The sequence below is a fragment of the Protopterus annectens genome, chromosome 6.part0, assembly GCF_019279795.1.
Source record: "Protopterus annectens isolate FY-2018-M chromosome 6.part0, PAN1.0, whole genome shotgun sequence".
Lineage (NCBI taxonomy): Eukaryota > Metazoa > Chordata > Ceratodontiformes > Protopteridae > Protopterus > Protopterus annectens.
Window position 1 is genome coordinate 305,824,673 of NC_056737.1, and position 21,698 is coordinate 305,846,370.

Here is a 21,698-nt window from a genome sequence, read left to right on the forward strand (position 1 = left end):
GCTCTGATATAAACCGTTGAATATAAAGAATGATTTAAGTAATAGAATAAGTAAGAAGAAAGGGTCTTTTCCCTGTAACGTTTGTAATGTTTGCAGATATATTAGTACCGATGATTTATTTGTGCATCTAATTACCCATGGTGTTCTTAAGTTTAACTTATTTTCAAATTGTAGCACACAGATTCTAGTATATCTGGTTATCTGTCAAACCTGTAGTTGTTACTATGTGGGAAAAACTAACAGATGCCTTAGAGACCGAATCAGGGAACATGTTTACAATATCAACAGGCAAGATATGAAGAATGCTCTAGCAAAGCATGTTGTTAAGGAAGGGGCAGGACACAGTTTTAAATTCATGGTTATTGAGAAGTTACTTGTCACAGACAGAGGGGAGACGTTAAAGTTCAGACAGAACGGTTAGAGACAAAATGGATTCTCGGACTTGCTGCACATAAGGAAAAAGGGTTAAATTACTTTGTGCCTTTAAAACTTGTGCTTAAATTAAGATCGTTAAAACATTGATTGGTTACTTAATGTGTATATATACTTAGTTGGTCTGATGAATTTTAGATCTGAAGAAGCACTTTTACTAGTACGAAAGTGCTCATCTTTTGATACGTATTTTTTATTTTATTTTATCTATTAAAGTGTTACTTCTTCAGCCAGCTTCTGTGGTTTTAGTGAGTGCTCACTGTTTGCTTGAAGTGCTCCTATCTTGCTTGTTTTAGACTTTTCACACAATATTTAGTACATACCTCTCAACCTCTAAATGACAGGATCGTAAGTACATCAAATGCGGGGATAATCAGAAGTATATAATTGGAATAAAACATGCATATTCAATTCCTCACGTTACTACTTCCAAGTTCATTTGCACAAAGACAAGACATTATTGACAGACATTTTTTACTTAAAATATAACATATATTTGTGTGTGTGTGTGTGTGTGTGTGTGTGTGTATATATATATGGGTCCCCTTCAAAACATCTAAAACCCACAACATCTAATTTCATAACATTGAGACCAGAACATCTAAAACCCAAAACATCTAAAACCCATAACATTGAATTTCATAACATCTAACAGTACACATCACATGAAAATAGCATCCTCTCCACATATAACAACATATAATGACACCAAACTACCAAACACACTTTTCACTACATTTCTGCAGGGGGACTTGATACAGTGGGGTTAGGAAATTAAATTTTTCCCACTGTAGTGCGATCTTGGAGTTGGTATATTTAATTTACAGGGGGGGGCTTGCCCCCCTGCAGAAACATAGTAAAAAGTGTGTTTGGTAGTTTGGTGTTGTTATATATGGAGAGGATATTATTTTCTTGTGATTTGTAGTGTTAGATGTTATGAAATTCAATGTCATGGGTATTAAATGTTTTGGGTTTTAGATGTTCTGGTCTCAATGTTATGAAATTAGATGTTATGGGTTTTAGATGTTTCAAAGTAGACCCGTATATACATCTATATACATATATATGTACACACACACACACACACACACACACACACACACACACACACACACACACACACACACACACACACACACACACATACACACACACACACACACAGTGTATTTCAGATTCTGGAACTGACAAGTAAAAATGTGAGGGGAGGAGTTGAGAGAGGGCAGCAACCCCCTCACAGGGTGTTAACCGCAGCAGTACATTATCTACACAGTACCCATTCATCATTCTATAAATTATCAAATAACAAAATTGTCCGTGTGGAGTTAATGCCCTAGTGCAAACAGCAGAGATCAAATAAATAAATACACAGCAATAGAGCAAAACAATGAAGGGGTCCAAAACGCTGATACAAAGTCCCATAAGCCAAATGTCTATAAATCCATAAGACACATAATCCAACACTGTTCAGTGATAAAACGGAAGTTTAATTGCAGCATAAAAAGGTTAGCGCTTTCGCTTAATAGCTTCTTCAGACCTTAATACAAGTTAACCAAAAAACTACTGCTCTTAAATATACAAAAAGGCGCCAAACTGGCAGATCCTACTTAAAGCTGTATACATTGTTAAAACACATACCAATGCTTCAAGGCTTACTTAATAAAACATCATTATAGAACAATCCATTAAAAACATATAAATAAACCACAGTTGTTGATTCTAAATGAACATGCATCAAATATATAAAAAATGCATCAAATATATAAAAAACTCATAATGTCCAGTACAAAGTAATGGACACAAATTCAAAATTCATTTGCCACATTTAATTCTCCTCAGTTTTAAAAGTGGACGTAAGGGGACTTTACCATTGAGTCCTGGTGGCATATCGGCTCTAAACCTGATGATCCAATGGGTCTCTCTAGCCTCCGTGTAGAGGCTGAAGAAGCTATTAAGCGAAAGCGCTTACCTTTTTATGCTGCAATTAAACTTCCGTTTTATCACTGAACAGTGTTGGATTATGTGTCTTATGGATTTATAGACATTTGGCTTATGGGACTTTGTATCAGCGTTTTGGACCCCTTCATTGTTTTGCTCTATTGCTGTGTATTTATTTATTCTATAAATTATACTGCCATCAACTTATTTATACACAGCCTACACTCACATCTAAGCACATCACAGTTGCCAAAAAGAAGCACTAATCACCCCTAAAACACACAGTTAATAGTACCCAGGAACACAACCAATTTCAGTAAGCAAAAAGCAAACAAGCCTACATAAAGTGATGGCACCTGATACAAAAAAGAAAAAAAAAATCAAACCTAAATAAGAACATAAATCTTATCGTGTAGTGGCATTTTGTCAATAGCTTGTCTGTCGGTTAAGAATATTCACTCCAGCTCATTACCAATATGTCTGTCTTTTACAAAAATGAGCATTACTCACACAATCTACATAAGTTAATGACTGAAGCATGGATGGCTACAAACAAAACCTTTTGAGAAAAATTAAGTTTACTTTCATGAAAATAGACAGTAGATGATCACAACCATGTTACCTGAAAGTAAAGTAAGCAAAACTTAAAAGACTAATAGTTAACAGTGATATGACATACTTATCAGCTTGGCAAATTTTCTTCCTGACTCGGTTCTAAACAGAACTGCAAAGTTTGTAAAGGAGTTCATCTTCAGTCAGGAAATCAGTGAAGAAGACACACTCTGGGCCTAGGAGAGACTGTTTGCACACAAACATCTACTGCGGTCCAAAATTATATCTCACTCCTCAGTTCCTCTATCATTAAACTGACATTTCAGAACCCAAGCTGCACAGACTATTTTTTTTTGTTTTGTTTTGTTTTTTGTGTACCTATGTCATCAGTGCCCACCCAAATCAAATCCAAACCATTTTGTAAGGGTCCACTCCAAGTCTTCAGCAAAAAACAAGTTTAAATGTCCACCAGAGGTTCCATTTAAAATGTGCATGCAGCTGACATAGTGGAACACATCTCAGCACAAACATAATAAAACTAACATTGTCAGCATGTGGGAGTGGTGCTGTTTTGGCGGTTGCAGCAGCTTATTGACTGAAGAAGCTGTATAGTACACAGACATTCATGCATGTTGCTGACATCAGCCAATTCAGAGGAGGAACACCAAGCTTCCTTCCTAAGGTTCAGCACTTTCAGTGCATGTATTGTGAAAGTGGGACTGCAGGAGTTTCTTCAAAATAACAAAGGACTCCTAGGCAGATGACTTGAGACTGAAGATTTGGTGTCACTATTTCAAACAATTGCAAACAAGCTAAAAAGCGTAAGTCCAGCATGCACTCAATTTTAAAGGTGGAGACACCTTCCCAAAATTAACATACCACCAAGGAGAAGGTACAGCTGCATTTGAGCTCCAGCTTAATAATAAGTTTGAAATTGCATTGAGGAAAGTGCTGCTTCAAAGTTTCCAGCAATCTCCCACAATACCCAAGGAGCAAAGCAATATTTATTTTCACTTTCCAGGTGGCAAACAGTTTTCACACAATATTTGGTGACATTACATCATGCAATTGCAAACAAGTTAGAAAACAGCACTCTGGTATGGGACTTCATTTTAAATTAAATAAAACAGGCGAGAAGTTAACACAGTACCAAAGAGAAGTCACAACTGTAATTAAGTAATAGATTAACATTACGTTTTATGTTACAGTGAAGGAGACACTGCTTCCAGGTTTCTGGTAGCTTTTCACACTGCCTATGGAGCAAAACAGCAGTTTTCTTTCACTTTTCAGATGGGACAGAAGAGTTTTCTTAAAATACTTGGTGACAATATATCAATCAATTACAAACAAGACAAACAATAGTATTTTTCTTTGTATTTTAACTGTGAAAACACCATCCTAAAATCAACATACCACCAAAGAGAAGCCCCAGCTGCAGTTGAGTAAAAAACATTGAATTCGATGTTATGCTGAAGAAAATGCAGTTTCCAATTTTTTGATACTCTATCACATTATCCAATGAGCAAAATACTGATTTTCATTCACCTTTTGAGCAGCAGACAACAGTTTTCTCATAAGACTTGCCATATCTTGCAACCTCTTAGCCCAAGAAATCTGGACAAAGACAGCCATAATGGGGATACAAATGCCCAAAAACAGAGACAGATTTGAAGTATTGCTCTTACAACCTTAGAAAGTTGCTAGAATAACAAGGTATGTATTAAAATGGATTTTCTAAAGAATATGAAGCCTGAAACTGAAATGTACAATATTATTTATTAATTTAATTCCTCAGATCTTCCCAGTAATTTGTCAGAAAACCAAACGTTTTATGAGGAAAAGACTGAAATTTTGAGGCAAAAGTCTAGACATTCTATGAAAATCTGGGCAGTTGAGAAGTATGCTACTTGCTGTCAATGTTTCAAGTAACTGCAAGCAAATCTTGCATGTAAAGGTAAAAGTACCACCCAGAAATTGACAAACCACTAGTATAGTTGCTACCTACCTATTTTTTCCAGACTGTCTGAAAATTCAGTGTTCATCCAGTAGTCCAGAAATTATTTTATAAATTTCAGTATTCTGTGACAACCAGAATACTAAGGTTTTCAGAGTATCCACCTCAAGACATCTATAATTGTGCTAGCATCATTCAGTGGAATGTAATTGTGCAAAAAAAAATTTAGCCTTCTGGAGTGATGACAAACCCATTTATGTCATAAAACGTGTGTTTTAAAGGGTGGCACGAGTGTACAAATGGGTGGAAAAAGACGAGGTAATGAATGAAGTAGGCAGGAATGTGGAAAGAGCAAGGCCTGTGGCATTGTCTGCTTTTTGCCTCTTCTGAAGACTTCTGAAGATGGCAGACTAACCACCAGAGGTGTCCCCACTGTAGCTGATGGACATATTGACTGATTGATTGATTGATTGATTGATTGATTGATTGATTGATTGATTGATTTTATCCCTTGTTGACCAAGTAGTATTAATACTATTAATGGAAATTTGGCCAGTGCATCAGGGAACATCCTCTGTGCTTTTCAATTGGTGCCTTGGAATCTTTTACATCCACCTGAACTACCACCAACTCAAGCAAATGGGACCTCGATTTAATGTCTCACCCGAAGGACAGCACATTAAGGAGTGCAGCACCCCCTCATGCTGCATTGCAGTATGAGCAATTTGAAAGCTAATCCAATCATCTGTGGTGGGAATAGAACCCATAGTAGTCCAGTCTTCTAGAACCAAAAGCAAATGTGCTACTTGTTGTGCCACTGGCACAGATCAATAATCAGTTTAATGTTCCACTGAAGACCATTTGCTTCAAATTCCCTGCTAGCTTTACACACTATGCAAAAGAACAGTTTACTTTCACTTTTCAGGTGTCACACAGCAGTTTTCACATACTTTAGGTGGTAGTATATCAAGCAATTGCAAGCAAGTTAGAACACCTGCATACATCTCCAGTGGTATGGCCACAATTGCTATGACAAGCAATATGTAGTAGATATAAGCCTTGCACATTACACAACTTCTTACCAGACAGTATGAGAGCACCCATCATTGTCAGCAGTAGGAAGTGAATCAAAGTCTAGAACACTGTGCACTTATGTATCACATACTGCAGTGTGATTACATCTGCTGGTGCCACATCTACATGTACAGTATATAATATACTGCCAGTTATGTTCTGTCTATGGACCCTGCATCACTGCGGTTCCTGGGTAACCTCTATTTCTGTAAGAGAGCATGACAGTAGTAAGCATGACTGTATATTATACATAGGTATTTGAGCAGGCATGGACAGATGCATATGGAATGTAGGCAGAGGATGGCACATCTTCACCTCCTGCAGATTTTACAGTTACAGTTACTGTAGTTGCTGTTGGGGTTATCTTGGACCACATAGGATGATGATGCTGATGCCCACTGCCTCTTACAGAGGATGCCTATATCAGCAGTGTACAGCCTACTTCTGTTCTCCAAATACTAGTTGTTGACTCTTCATCAAGGGGTAAGAAGCAGTCATGGTCCTCTGGACACAGTCCATGAAAGGCCTTAACTTTCTTTTGCCCCATATAGGGGCATGCACCCATCTCCCTATAGTATGGACATGCCTGCCTCCAGCCTGTCAATATGTCATTGTGAGTATCTCTTTGCTTTTAATGTAAAAATTGTGGATGGAGCATGTGCATATGGCACTCATCATCCGTCCATCTGCCTTTGGCTACAGTGGCTGTCTGTCATGTATAATGTACTTCACAGGTCCATTTATACCTGGCCATAGAACCTTATGCTGTGAGCACTGCCCACTGGCCTTGTACTTTAGAAACACACACATTGACTGTAGCAATACAGTACTAGCAATTCACACTGTGTAAATATGCTGTTGTTTTGGACTACTGAAGCTTATTCACCATGTTCCCACAGACCTAGGCTTGTGTATGCAATGCCTGTGCACTACCAGTCTCTATAATGAGCACATTCATGAACTAATGCCTGCATTGACATTCATACATGCTGTAGGCATGGTATAGATTTTGCAATGGGCAGTGCATCTGCATCCCAGATGCAGTCGACTGAAATGCAGTGTCACACAACCACGCTCTGCACACTACATTATGTGTGCATGAATCCAGGAAACTATTTACTTCAAAATGTGGACCAGCTGTGCTGCAGAGATACTGTAGGGGGATCAGTATACAGCTCCATCCCAGATCTCATCGTAATTTCTATATGCAACAATATAGCATTTCTCTTTCAACACAGAAATATGAGGTCTGTAACTGTATTTTTTGATGGCAGTTCAGTGGCTCAGTGGTTAAGATCTCTGTGTTGTGTCACTCTTCCAGTGTCTATGGTTCAATCTTGATCTCTATGTGGTTATGTGTCAGTTTTGAGATGGACAAATTCAGTTACAGCTAACATAATTAAATTAAACATTAAAAATAAAATAGTGAATTATGCCCACACTGTACAGCTATGTAGCTGATATTTGTTTGCAGCATATGTGTATTTTCAGTGCCATGACTGGTAAAAAGAGGAAGGTAAATGTCATAAAGGAGGAGGATTAGGTTCGTCTCAAAGCATTCTGCATTGATGGAGGTGGTGTCCAGTGTAAAAGCTACTGGAAACCATGACAATATAGAATTGGGTCTGTGTTATAAAGCATAAGACCATGAGGAAGGTCAGGGATTAGGATTAGGAGGAAGGAGATGTCATCAAAGCCACCCTTGCTAACCCTGAAGAACAGTTTTTCCTCAGTCTGATCTCTGAGCTGTCCATTGGTGGTCTTCAGGATACTATTGTTGTTGATGCACCACACCACACATGTATATACATGCACACACACTCTGATGTCTGAAGTATAACACAGACTACATATGCCAGGCATCTGGGGGGGGGGGGGTTGGCCACTTTGCAGAGTACAGAATAGTGCAGTCCCATGTCTTGTGATGGTACATGTGTGCTTGTTGCATCCTCCTGTTTGACACTTAACACTACATCATTCCCAGAAATGGTCTATTACTTCCAGAAGCCACAGTAGAAGGGCTGTTCAGCTCTATACATATGTCCAGCATGGACTCATAAGTAAGTCAACTGCATGTTGTATTATTTGTAGTTATATTTTCCTTACAGATACTGGAGGTCTGCCAGCTACAGCTGTGGCATGAGACTTTGCATCCACATAATAGGGAGGTCACTAAAATGTCTTGAACACGGAGGCTGACAGCCATACAACTGATGTTTGTTTCTACCGTGACTGATGACAGCACCAGTCATACTGCCTTGCTACATCTACTGCAGGTCTGTGAGTCAGTCTTCCTACACCACAGCTGAGCAATGAAAACAGGTATAATGATGCTGATGGGTCTCTAATAGGTGGTCCCAGCTGCAAGATAGTGGGCTTCCCTGACTAGTTAACCTCCACAGCTGTGAAGCACTAAGTGCTGGTGATGTGACCATTGTGCTAGCAAATGCAGACAGGGTATCATGGATATGCACTGAATGCACATGGCAGATATTTGTGTTTTCAGAATCCTCAGCTGCAGCAGGTTTAACAATGGAGCCATAATGTTGGCACATTTACAGGGGTATGTGCCATCTGTTCTTGTGTCACCACAAGAACAGCAGTACTATGCCCAAAGGTTGTTGACTCTGGGATTGTGGCTGCTGTCAATTCTGTTGTGCAATATGCAAATGTTTTAAGGCACAGCATTATGTCATTGACTCAGACAATACAAGCACTGCATGCTGCAGAGTCTAACCTTGGCAGGCATCTGAAGGATGGCAGTAACTGGTCATATAGGAAAGAATGGCATCTTTGGTATCATACACGGCCCTCACCTGGCACCTGAAACACAAAATACTTCTCTGCTGGGAGGTATATGGGTTTACCAATGCTGTTGGTGGGGAGGTTTAACAGCATTCCACAGCAGCTGACTTTACTGCACCATTACAGGGATTGGGGATATTGGCACTCCCTTTGGCAACCTACACACCATCAGCTTGGTCATGTAGGTGGTTTTCTATTGTGGCCATTCTACATCCACACCGCAACTATCCATGGCTTTTTGTAGTGGGGGTGGACACTACAGGATTGTAAAATCTTTTACAGCACACTGTAGGACTCCCCATGGGTATAATCAAGGCAGACATGCTTGTAATAGTGGCCTTTCAGGTCACTAGTATCCAGACAGTTGACTCTGGCAGGAATACTTGCCAGTGACTGTATCTATAATGTTGGGTCGGGGATTGTTCATCTTCTTTGTACTGCTTCATGATCTTGTAATTGTGATATGATGATGACATGGGTTTTCTGATCCTTGCATATCTCAAATTTACATGTATGCTGTTTGCCTCCTGTGTACTGTTTACACAGTCCATTAAATGAAACAGTTTGTTTTGTACCTGAGACACACAGGTGTTGAATGAGTGCTGTGTGTTATCTGTTAAGCATGTATCTGGGTGGTGCTGCTTGTGCTTTGTATTCTCAGTTGCCACTGGTATGGGTCTCCTGTGGGAGTGAGCTGATGTCACAGCCAGGATACTCAGGGACACCCTGTCATGAATATTCAGCAGATCTTGTCAAAAGTATATGACAGTGTTCCACCACAGTCAGTGAGATACCTTAAGTGAAATGTACATTCATATATGCAGATGCAGCCTCAGTACAATTTTCTGACAGAATATGAAATGCTTTGTTTGCTTTATTGATGACATTTTCTTGTTCTGGACTGGTAGTGTTGTTGAAATGGAATTTTTTGTATTACTTATGCTAATTGTATTACTCAATTTTTGAAGTGGAGACACCATATCTTGTAAAGCAATATTAATATTGTGATTTAACAGCTTATAAGGATGTGAATAGTAGACAATTAAGCCCTATTATTTATTGGAAGCGTACTGCTAGTAATAGACGCATAGCTGGTACAACCAATGCCCTTGGTCGGTACTATGAACCACCGCCCTACACCCCTCAGCTATTCAAGTGAAGAGCAAATAAATAAATAAATAAAAGCAAGCACATCACTGTAATAAACCAATCACAAAGATCAGTTTATTGCAGTTAGTTCTATGACCCCCACCCCCCTTCATTTAATGTGCAAAAAAAAGTGTTTCACTGTAATAAGCTGATCCCAAAGATCTGCTTATTACAGTTAGTGCTATTCCTCCACCCCATCTTTCTTCTTTTAAAGTGCAAAAAAAATGTACTTTCCTTCTACTAGCACATCAACCAGGTGGCCAGCTGCATGACACCGACCCCCCTCCTCCCGCCCCAGCCATTCAGTCTCTATTTTTCTGCCCTGTCCCTAACCCTCCTTCAATTTATTTTAACAAAATAAAGTCTTTTTAAACTGCAGCAAACAGTTGCTACAGTTTATACCCTGCCTGCATTGAGTGCTATGGCACTTACGTTTTAATTTTAAAAAACAATCTTCTTTCTAACTGTAGCAAACTGCTTGCTACAAATGTAGTAAACAGTTTCTAGAGAGATCGGGATTGGCTGACGGCTGATTGCTCCCCCAACACGTCCCTAGCTACACTACTGGCTGGTAATTCATAAGATCATAGGAAGTTACTAGGCTATTTGCCCTGTGGCCCTTACAAACCTAGCCAAGAATATAGATCATGTTCCAACAAATCAGCACCCTATGCAACTGTCCAGCAGGGACACAAGTGGAATCCCAGGGGCGTATTTTCTGTTCCCCATCCAGTTATCCAGGTTGCGCTTAAAAAGTGTTAATGAGGTACTCTGCTTTACGTGGAGAGGGAGACTATTCCACAAAGGGGGAGCTTCTGGGGCACAAATCTGTCCCACCAACAAGTCCTATTGCTGTCACAGACCAGGTTTAGGTTGCCCGTGTGGGTTACTTGAGTGCAGCTTGACTTGTGGATATGCGGCAGCCCCATTAAGGCAGGGTCTAAGATTGCTTTGTATGCCAGACAGATGTTACCTCTGAGGAGTCTGTAGGAGACTGAGTAGAGGGACAGGGTCTTTAGCCTATATCAGTGTAGGGTAGATGTTTGAGGCCCTGGATTTTCATGGTGAGGAACTCTGTGGTCTCTCCAGCTGCTGCATGTGCTTTATGAGGTACACACAGAAAGGGGAATTGTACTAAATAATGGGTCTTCTAAAGGAAGAATACAGGGGTGTTATGATCACCTTGTCCCTGGATGAGATACCCTTACTAATGAGTTGTACCATGTAGAAAGCGGTCTGTACAATGGAGGCAATATGTAATAAGTAAGTTTGCTATCAACCTGGGTGCCCAAATCCCTAATGACTGATTGCATGCTTAGGACCTTATTATCAATGTGATAATTTGTGGGGATGTCACTCTCTTCAAAGGGGATGATGATGCACTTTTTGGCATGCAGTTTGAGACCATGTTTCTGGCACCAGTCATTTGTATGGGTGAGGCCTTCTTGGAGGATGTCCACATCACTAGGGGAATTGATGACAGCACCCATCTTGCAGTCATCTCCAAAGTTATAGCCCACTGGTTTTGGCCTGCACCTCAGAAAAGTATATCCCAAACAGCAGAGGCCCCAAGACCTGTCCCTGGGGTACACGACTCATTACGGGTCTACTGCTTGAGGTGGCTTCCCCTGTTTTCACTAGGTGGGTTCTATCAGTGAGTCAATTTGCTACCCATCTGGTAACATATGGATTGATACATAGTTGAGAGAGTTTATCTATAATACCTGAGTGGGGAATAGTACTGAAGGGTTTGACCAGGTCAAGGTAGGCAGTGTGCACCATGTTCCCCTTGTCCATGGCCATCCCAATCTCTCTTTAATGCAAGCCAGTATTGCATTTGTGGTCAAATCTTTCACTGTCTCAAAGAAGTTGACCAAATTTAACAGGCATGACCTCCCCTTGACAAAACCAAACTGTGTGAGAGGTTGCCAATGTCCTTTTTAATGAGGTCCATGATAATCCACTGCATGACCTTGCAGATCAGGCTAATTAGGCTGATGGGTCTATAATTTCCTGGATCAGTGGACGTTCCACCTTTGTGCAAAGGGATGACAGTGGCTGTCCTCCACTCAGATGGGATGAAGCCGGTCCTTGGGCTTTGTTTAAATAGGGTGCCTAATGGTGCTGCAAGCTCCTGCCTGAGCTCATGTAGGATGCAGCCTGAGATGTTATCAGGTCCCACGGAGGCTGTATTTTTTGCCTTTGAGAGGGCAGTGATATGACTTGCTCCCTGGAGATAAGGGGAATGGGCAGGTACTGGGGATTTCCTGTTTTACTGATAGGGGGTACAGAGGGGTGACATTTTCTTACTAGGCTATTAATTTCCACAGTAGTTTCTTATATTTTATGTATGAATAACCTAGAGGTGGGCAGAAGGATATGCTGGGAAATGTGCTAAACCAGGAGTGAATTTTCTCTTTCCCTTCCAGTCTTACATTATACTACACAAGCATGCATCCTGTATTTATGCAAAATAATGTTAAAAGCATAACTGTTCATATATCTAGGTTGAAATCATTAGGTGACAAGTGTGAAAAAGAAATGAGAGAGCTTTAAAACAATTTCTTGACTGAAGTAGACTGAACATGTAATGAGTAGCCATGATACTGTATAAGCTTCATAATATAATACTGTGAATGAGAACAACTAAACATTTATTACACAAATGAATGATAATAAATTGCAAGCCATGGTGGCTACATATAGTCTGGATTCAAAATGTATTACTGAATCAGTAAAAAAAGAACTGGCATTCACTTATGGCTTCAAATAACACAGAGAAAGTGGTTGGTTCTGCACCTGTTATTCTGCATAAAAGAAACTTCAGCCTAAGAAGTATATTTCATAAGGCAGTGGTTTTGATGAGGACCATTAACAATCCTAGTGCAAGGAGTCATTGTACATATGCTTGCAACATGTGTGGGTAGGTTTATAGTAAATAATCCATGGTACTGCAGGTGTCTAATGACAGTACATAAGGTACAGATGCAGATTTCATCTACAGTACCACATAAATTGTATTGTGTTCCAGAGTGCCTCACTTGTTATGCTTTTTATATGGGTAGAATATCGTGAAAACTATTAGCAAGGTGGAACGAATATGTTTATGCACTTCAAAATAAAAATATTAACAATGATTTAGCAAAACATGCACTGAATTGTACACTATTCAAAACGTATTCTGTTTGAGCAAGCATTGGCCAATACTGGGGAAGTTATATTGAGAATGAGTTTGATTGTAATGAATATTACTGGCAGACACTTTTTAATACTGATAAAGTACCAGGTTTTAATGTTATTAATTTTAAATATAATGTAAAACAGAAACAACAAAAACATTAACTTATTACTTTAATGTATCATTTTTTACGTGATATTATGTAGTTGGTATTTACTGGATCAGGCTGATTGTTGTATTTAGTCTGAAGTTCCAATCATTTTTAGTAAAATGCTCATATATTTGTTGTGGAACTGGTGGATGAGTCTTCTTTTTAGCATTTGTATTTTATGACTTTTCATATTTGAGGATAGCTTCTCATTTTTTTTCTTGTATTTATTAACCTCTCTTAGCTTATCATAACATTTAGAAATGTGTTTATAGTATTTGTTCAGCTTTTCGGCAGCTTGTTAATTACTTCATTTTCCCCTAGATAACATGTAATAGTTTCATTATGAAAGATATTGCAGAGTTCTTAGAAAATTATCTTTCTACTTTTTTGAAGTCTGGATTGTTGGGATGGTAAATCAGTGTAAGAAACTACTTTATGTGGAAGATTTTCAATCCACATATATCTAGTTAATCACTGTATATTATTCAGATCAGATAATGGTAGTAGAAGTAGTGAACTTAAACTTAAGTCAAAAAAATAATACCAAATATATAATTAAAATATTGTATAGAATTACTAAGTATTCAAAAGTAATCCAAGCAGGGTAGGCAGTCTGTTTCCAGTCTAAAATCCTTTATTAAGTACACAGACAAGCCAAACAATATATGAGCATTTTACTAAAAATGATTGGAACTTCAGACTAAATACAACAATCAGCCTGATCCCATGTAGCTAAAGTAGTTAGGAAGACCTTCTACATTGCCCACCTTATCATGAAGGGATTCTCATCTAGATCAAGGGAGGTCATAGTCTCCCTATACTCATCACTCATCAGACCAATGATTGAGTACAATGCCCCATTCGGAATGTATCTGACCCGACACTTGCAGCAGCTGGAGAGGCCACAAAAGTTCCTCACCAAAAGGATAAAGGGTCTCAAACATCTGTCCTATGCTGCCCGACTGAAAGAACTCCAGCTCTATTCAGTCGCTTACCGCTTGCTCAGAGGTGACCTTTGCCTAACATACAAGGCCATGTCAAACCCAGATTTGATGAATATGCTTCACCTCAAAAAATCTAGATCTGTCAGAGCCACAAGGGTGGGAGACTTAAACCTCGACACGGCTATTAATAGGGCGTGCTGGAGGGATAGATTCATCACCCAAAGACCTCCTATGCTGTGGAATAAAATCCCGGTATATGTGAGGCAGAGCACCTCGCTGGCCTTGTTCAAGAGAAATCTTGACCAATGGATGGGAGATCGCAGATATACCCCAGGGATTACCTCAGTGTCACTGCTCAACAGAGGCACAGCAAAATAATGGGTATAGTTCCCCATACTAAAGGGGTGGCGTAAGCCACAAAACTATGGGCTAGGCTTGTAAATGCCCTCGGGCAGATAGCCTAGTATGAACCTATGAACCTATGAACCTATGATTGTTGGGATGGTCTAACCTGAGAAACCTTCATTCTCCCACAGGTTTCCCTGCAAAGTGGCATCCAGTAGTCTTACTGGTTGTCACCCCTTTTTTGAGCTATTGCTCTTACACTCCTAATACTGTTACAAGGCTTTTCCATACCTAGTTTCAGGTCTTTCCCTCTAATTACCTAGCTCTTTAAGCACCATTTCCCAGAGGTTGTAAACTACTAATATGTATGAGATTCTCTTGTCCTCTGACGTGACTTCTACCCTCAGCATATTCAGTTTAGTCCTTATACATTTTCTAGCGATGTATATGCACTGACTGAAACCAGAGCTATGACAGGTGGCAAAATAAGCTATTGATATATAAGAAATATACTCACCACTTATATTTCAGTGAGATGCCATCTGTGCAACAATACAGGACATGCTAATCACAGTGGCAAACATATTATGGATTCTTCTTGCTTTCATGTTATTTTGTTTTAAAAACTAGACAAGCAGATGCTAGATCAAAGTAAAAATGTTTATTAAAGCCACACATGAGGGAGATCTCTGCAAAGCAGAAATAATTATGTTAGAAATCTCAAAAATCTTATGTTTTGTTCGTACATTTATACTACGGAATAATGTACATGTAAAGTCAGTGAGTTGAAAATACAGCATGCTTCCTTGTTTAATTTGTATAACTGTTTCAGTATAATCTGTCTATACTCATATTCTGATCTTAGCACACTAGTTCACATTAATTAACCTTATGATTTTGTACAATGTCTTTTCTGCACTCTAATTGTGATTATTTGTGACTTTTAAATACATAGAGTTAACTCCTTTATTCCATTATGTCAGTGAATTCACTATGCACCCACTGATGCAAAGGAATCCTGCCATCTTCCATGCCACTAACCTGGGCAGGAGAAGTAAGTCTAGTTCCACGTGACTGGCCATGGGGAGGAATAAGTGGCATCAGTCAGCTCACCTTCCACTGGAGGAATGGTGAGAGCTTTACTGCTACACTTAGACCACTGGTGAAGGACAAAGAACATAGTCCAGAGTACAGCAGCAGCTGTTGGAGGTGCACTAACAGATCATGTGTGTCACGATGAAGTTATTGTTTATTCAGTGTAAGAAGAGGGGGGTACAGATATGACTTGAAAAAATCCCCACACTCCACTGTCAGTATAATGCCATATCAGGATGGCCCCCATCTCCTCTCCATTTGAGTGAAGAAGTCAAAGAGGGCACCAGACTCCAGCTGATGATTGGCAGTGTTTGTGTGTGTGTGTGGGGGGGGGGGGGGGCAAAATAACTATTAGTGGCATGATCAATGTGCATTATAGATGGAAGTTGCGGGATCTTTTTCACTGTAATTGATTATTTGGTTTTGAGTTCTCTGTATAACTTCATGTACTTATGTGGCTGATCAGGTAAGATTTTGTGTTGGGTTTGAGAATGTTAGAGTCCTTCTATTTGTATGTGATGGGACAGGTATGCTAAAATAATCATTATATGTGTTGTGAAATTATATTTCTGCAGCTGAAGTGGCCACATGTTCATATTCCATAGTTTTATACTTGAGATGTTAAGGAGGCTAACCTGGTGCTTTCTCAACAAGCTGATTCTGAAAAGCTTTGCAGTATTACCTTCAATAGTAATATTTATCAATTTTAAAAGAAACATTAATATTAAGTTATTCTCTTTAATGAACTACTTAATATGTTGTAGATTAATTCTAAACTAGAGGTACATTAGCCAGTGTGAGCTTAGCCATCAGCACTAGAATGTAATGTCTAAAAGTATCACACAAGTGAACAAAGATCCTCCATTTTTTCATACTTGTAACAGCAGTTGCTCAGATTATGACTTACATGTATGTTGCTTTAAACAAGCATATACTACTGTGATGCCAATCACAACAAAAGCATGGCTGTTGGTACTGCTCACCCTGGCTGTAGAGTGATATTATTCATAATCTGAATAATTGCCTGCAACACTTGCCCCAGGAGTGTAATCAGGATTTGTTTACATGTTTTAACATAAGTATTTTGGCTCTGGTGTAAGTGATTTATTATGCCTTATACAGACATACAAAGCAGCCAGATGGGACACTGGTGATCAATAAACTCACTCTGGAGGATGCTGGCTGGTACGTTTGCACTGCTTTCAACGGTCGAGACAAAGACTATCGACAGGTCCGTCTTAGAGTTCAAGGTACTATTCCTTTAAATATTCATCTTACTAAAGTAAAAACAGATTTTACTCAAAATAACATCTCTCACATAGGTTTGCAGTTATCACAGATTCTGGAACTGCTGTATTTTTGGTTTCCTGTGTTTTTTAATTAATAATTTATTTGTTTGTCCCTACAAAACTGTTTCATAGGTATTACAATGAAATGAACAATAATTGACAGTTTACAGATTAACGCATCAAAGTAACGATCTCAAGATGTTGTTAGGCAGCAAAAAGAGAAGCCATGCCACAAAAAACAAAGTGAAGGTAGGGTGAGTGACCAAAACACTGAATCAGAAAGAAACTGCACACACAGCATACTTTTACCCCAGGATTCAATAACTCCTACACTAAGTGTACATTGCTCTGAGTGAAGAGATAACACAGACGTAACTCACACCTTCTTCCTCCTAATGTTAGTTTTCCTACTAATATTCTTGCAGCTTTAAATAGTGGCAGGGATTCATAAAGGTTACAACAAAGTGTAGAGTACAATCTTTCTGAGTGACTAGAAAGCACAAAACATGTGATAAGAATGTTCTTGAATACATTTCCTGTACACTTATAAGTTCATAGGTTCATAGGGTCATACTAGGCTATCTGCCCTAGGGCATTTATAAGCCTAGCCAGAGTTGTGTGGCTTTCACCACCCCTTAGGTTGAAGAATACTATACCCATTAGTTTGCCGTGCCTCTGTCCAGCAGTGATACAGAGATGATCCCCGGGGTAAACCTACGATCTCCCATCCACTGGTCAAGATTCCTCTTGAACAGAGCCAGTGAGGTGCTCTGTCTCACATGGACCGGGATTCTGTTCCACAGCATAGGGAGTCTCTGGGTGATGAATCTGTCCCTCCAGCACATCCTATTTATATCCGTGTTGAGGTTTAAGTCTCTTGCTCTTGTGGCTCTGGTGGATTTGGATTTTTTGAGGTGGAGCATGTCCATTAATTCCAGGTTGGACATGGCCTTGTATGTCAGGCACAGGTCACCTCTGAGCAGGCGGTATGCGACTGAATAGAGCTGGAGTTTCTTCAGTCGGGCAGCATATGGCATATTTTTGAGCCCCTTTATCCTTTTGGTGAGGAACTTTTGGGGTCTTTCCAATTGCTGCAGGTGTCGGGTAAGATACATTCCGAATGGGGCATTGTACTCAATCACTGGTCTGATAAGTGAAGAGTACAGGGGAACAATGACCTCCCTTGATCTGGATGTGAATCCCTTCATAATCAGGTGGGCAATGTAGAAGGTCCTCCTAACCACTTTGGCAATGTGAGTGTCAAAAGAAAGGTTACTGTCAACTTGGGTCCCCAGGTCCCTGATAACCTCTTCTGTGCTTAATGGATTGCCACCTATGTGGTAACTTGGGGTTACCTTGTTTTTACCAAAGGGTATGACTATACATTTTTTGGCGTTTAGCTTAAGGCCATGGCTCTGGCACCAGTTATCCGTTTCTATGAGACCTCTCTGAAGGATATCTGTGTCTGATGGATTTTTAACTATGGCGCCCAGTTTGCAGTCATCTGCAAACTTTGTCAGCCACAATCCTCCTATGTTTGCCTGCACTTCTGAAAAGTAGATGCCGAACAAGAAGGGACCCAGGACTGAGCCCCGTGGGACACCGCTTGTGACCGGCTTGGAGTCTGACATGGCACCAGCAACTCTAACCCTGTGGGTTCTGTCCTTGAGCCAGTTTGCAACCCATCTTGTGACATATGGGTTTACATTTAAGCTGGTGAGCTTTTCTATGATACCCAAGTGGGGTATTGTGTCGAAAGCTTTTGCAAGGTCAAGGTAGGCTGTGTGAACTGCCTTACCCTCATCAATGGCCTTGGTGACTGTTTCAAAAAAGTCGACCAAGTTCAAGAGGCATGATCTGCCCTTGACAAAGCCGAATTGGGTAGGATTCAATGTCTGTAGGTCCCCTATGTCTTTATTTATGAGTTCCATTATGATCCTCTCCATAGCTTTGCAGACCAGGCTTGTTAAGCTTACGGGGCGGTAATTACCAGGGTCCGTAGAAGTACCGTCTTTGTGGAGTGGGACCACAGTTGCCGTACTCCACTCTTTGGGTACGTATCCTGTGGTAAGGCTAAGATTAAACAGCAGCCTTGTGTGTGGGTTTAGTTCCTCATTGAGTTTGTGTAGCACACAGCCGGGGACGCCATCCGGTCCCATTGATGCTGTGTTTTTAGCTTTAGAGAGAGCAGCTCTCACCTGAGCATTTGAGATGATTGGGAGGCTACACTCTGCTGGGATAGATATTTCTCCTTTTGGGGGGGAGGGAGGAGAGAAATTTTCACTGAACCTGTCTGCCAGTATGTTTGCAATGTCTGTGGGTTCAGTGATTTTTGTATCATTTTGGACTAATTCTGAGCATATCTGGGAGTTTCCACCCAGATTTCTAACATAGCTAAAGAAGGCCTTATGATTGTTTTTTGAGTCCTTGGCGATTTTTCTCTCAAAGTTGGCCTTGGATGATTTTATGAGTGATCGTAGTTTTTTACTAGTATTGATCAGAGATGTCTTCCCTTTTAGGGATTTTGCTCTATCTTGTAGTAGCTTTCTCCTCTTGTTGTAAAGTTTGTTTATGGCTGGGGTCCACCAGATCGGGCGCTTGCCTTTGGTGGAAAGGGTCTTGATTTTATTTGGGATTGCTTGATCCATGCAATCCTGGAGGTGCTCGTAGAAAGCATTTGTAAGGGATTCAGCAGCGTGGATTGTGGTTTCCAATGGCTCAGGGGCCTTGAAGGATACCACACCAGTCTTAAGAAGTGTGAAGTTGGCTTTTGAGAAGTTCTTCACTGTGGTCTTTTTGTTGGGGTGGGGCGGGATGTGGATCTCCAGTGAGATTAGTTTATGGTCTGATCTCACCAATGAGGGATATACTTCCGGTGTGGAGCATTTTGTCCCCATGTTTGTGATGATTAGGTCTAGTATATTTTCACCTCTTGTGGGAATGGTGACAAGTTGTTCCATAGCATTTGAGTTTATGAACTCCAGGAACCTTTGGGCTAGGGTATTGGGGCTTGAGTAATTTTCCCAGTCTATGTTTGGGTAGTTGAAGTCACCCAATATGATGGTGTTTGGAGAGACATTTATACTCTCCAGTGTCTTCAGGAAGGCTATGTGGGGTTCCTGTGTTTGAGAGGGTGGCCTGTAACATGCTACAAACTGCAGAGCAGTTTTGCCTATGGTTAATTGCACCTGAATGGTCTCTGATGCTTCGTGAGTTGCCACCAGCCTGGAGGTGTGGGTATCCTTGATGAATATGGATACACCCCCTCCTTTTGTGGTACGGTCCGGGTTTTGGGGCCGGAACGCATGCTATGAGGTAAAACCTGATAGTGCCGGGGTGCTCTCAGGAGCCTTGAACCAGGTTTCAGTCACAGCACAGACATCAATGTTCTCCATACTGAGGAGGGCTTCGAGGGCATGCATCTTGAGATTTAGACTTCTGGCATTGAGCAGCATTACCCTTAGTTGTTTTCCATTATTGTTTTCTAGGGCGGTGGGTTTAGAATTTGAGCCTTGTCTAAAAAAGGCACTATGGGGGTGGCAAGAGCCTTTGCCAATATCCGGAAACCCAGGGGTGACAGGTGCAAGCCGTCCCTTGCGAAGCAGCGTGGCTTGTCAAGCATGTCATTCCAGGCAGACAGACATTGAATCCCCTTAGAATGACACCAGAAATTAAGCCAATTATTAAAACTGATCATTTTGTCTCTGTATTGTGGCATCATTCTTGGTGAAGGTAGGATACTGCTCAGGGTCAGGGTCATACCAGCCTGGGCTACATAATCTGAGAGCTCCTTTATGTCTCTTTTCATGTAGTCCAGGGAGGTACGTCTCAGGTCATTCACACCGGCATGGACAATGACTGAGTCATACTTGTACTTGCTGTGGAGTGACCTGAGTGCTTGTGTTATGTGGCGGATTCTAGCGCCCGATAGGCAGCTTACTGTGACCCTCTCCTTGTTCAGTCTGGTGAGTGGGATGTCAGTGTGTCTGACTATGGAGTCACCTATGACAAGTGTGTCTGGCATTGTGTTTGGCCTTAAGGGCTGTGACTGATTTGCACACTGACTTTGTGATCTATGTATTGCTTGTGTTATGTCATGAGGTGGCAGTTGTTTGGGTGTCTGCTTTGGAGGCCTCTGCTGTTTTGGTAGATTTTTGATCAGTGCCTCCGAGTATGTCTTTGTGTGTTTATGTGTTTGATTTGTAGTTGTGATAGTTCTATGTGAGACTGGGTTTATGGTGTGTGTGGTTACTTTCTCCTCCTGTCTGGTTTTGCCAGTCCTGAGTTGAGAGAGCTCAGCCTCCAGTTTGGCTATATAGTTGCATCTCTCACATGTATTTGTGTTTTGTGGGAGGAGGAGAGGGTTGTCTGTGTACATGAGGCAATTGTAACATTGCCTCAATATTCCCAGATTCACCAGCTGAGCAGGAGAGGACGCTAGCAACTGACCCTTTGACATGCTAGAAGAAATGAAAAAGTTTGCTGTGTAACTGAGTCAGAAAGGACCTATAGGGAAGTGGGTACTCAAGGGGGTTTTAAGCTAGTGAAGTACTTTGTATAATATAGAAGTGCTTTACCTGACTAAAAAATGCTTTAGGAACAAGTGCTGAGCTTTACAGATAGAGAATAGACAGTTTAGATTACAAGTAGAGCAGTTCTAAGGGAAAAAATGAAGAGCAGACTTTACGGAGCCAGAAATAGTTTAACCTTGTTTAACCGACGCTGCCCGATGGTGCTCTAGTGGCAACTCCGCACTAAATGCAGAAAAGGCAATAAGTCAGTAGTACAGGCT

The 21,698-nt window shown here is 40.5% G+C and overlaps 1 protein-coding gene across 2 annotated transcripts in view; it reads left to right on the top strand.

The window, feature by feature from the left end:
• Positions 1–21,698, top strand: part of PAPLN (papilin, proteoglycan like sulfated glycoprotein) — a 1,077,292-nt gene that overhangs the window by 979,803 nt on the left and 75,791 nt on the right. For both annotated transcript variants that reach the window (XM_044074058.1, XM_044074059.1), the window contains one exon: positions 16,740–16,867. In XM_044074058.1, the coding sequence (XP_043929993.1) occupies positions 16,740–16,867 (128 nt within the window). The remainder of the gene's footprint in view (positions 1–16,739; positions 16,868–21,698) is intronic.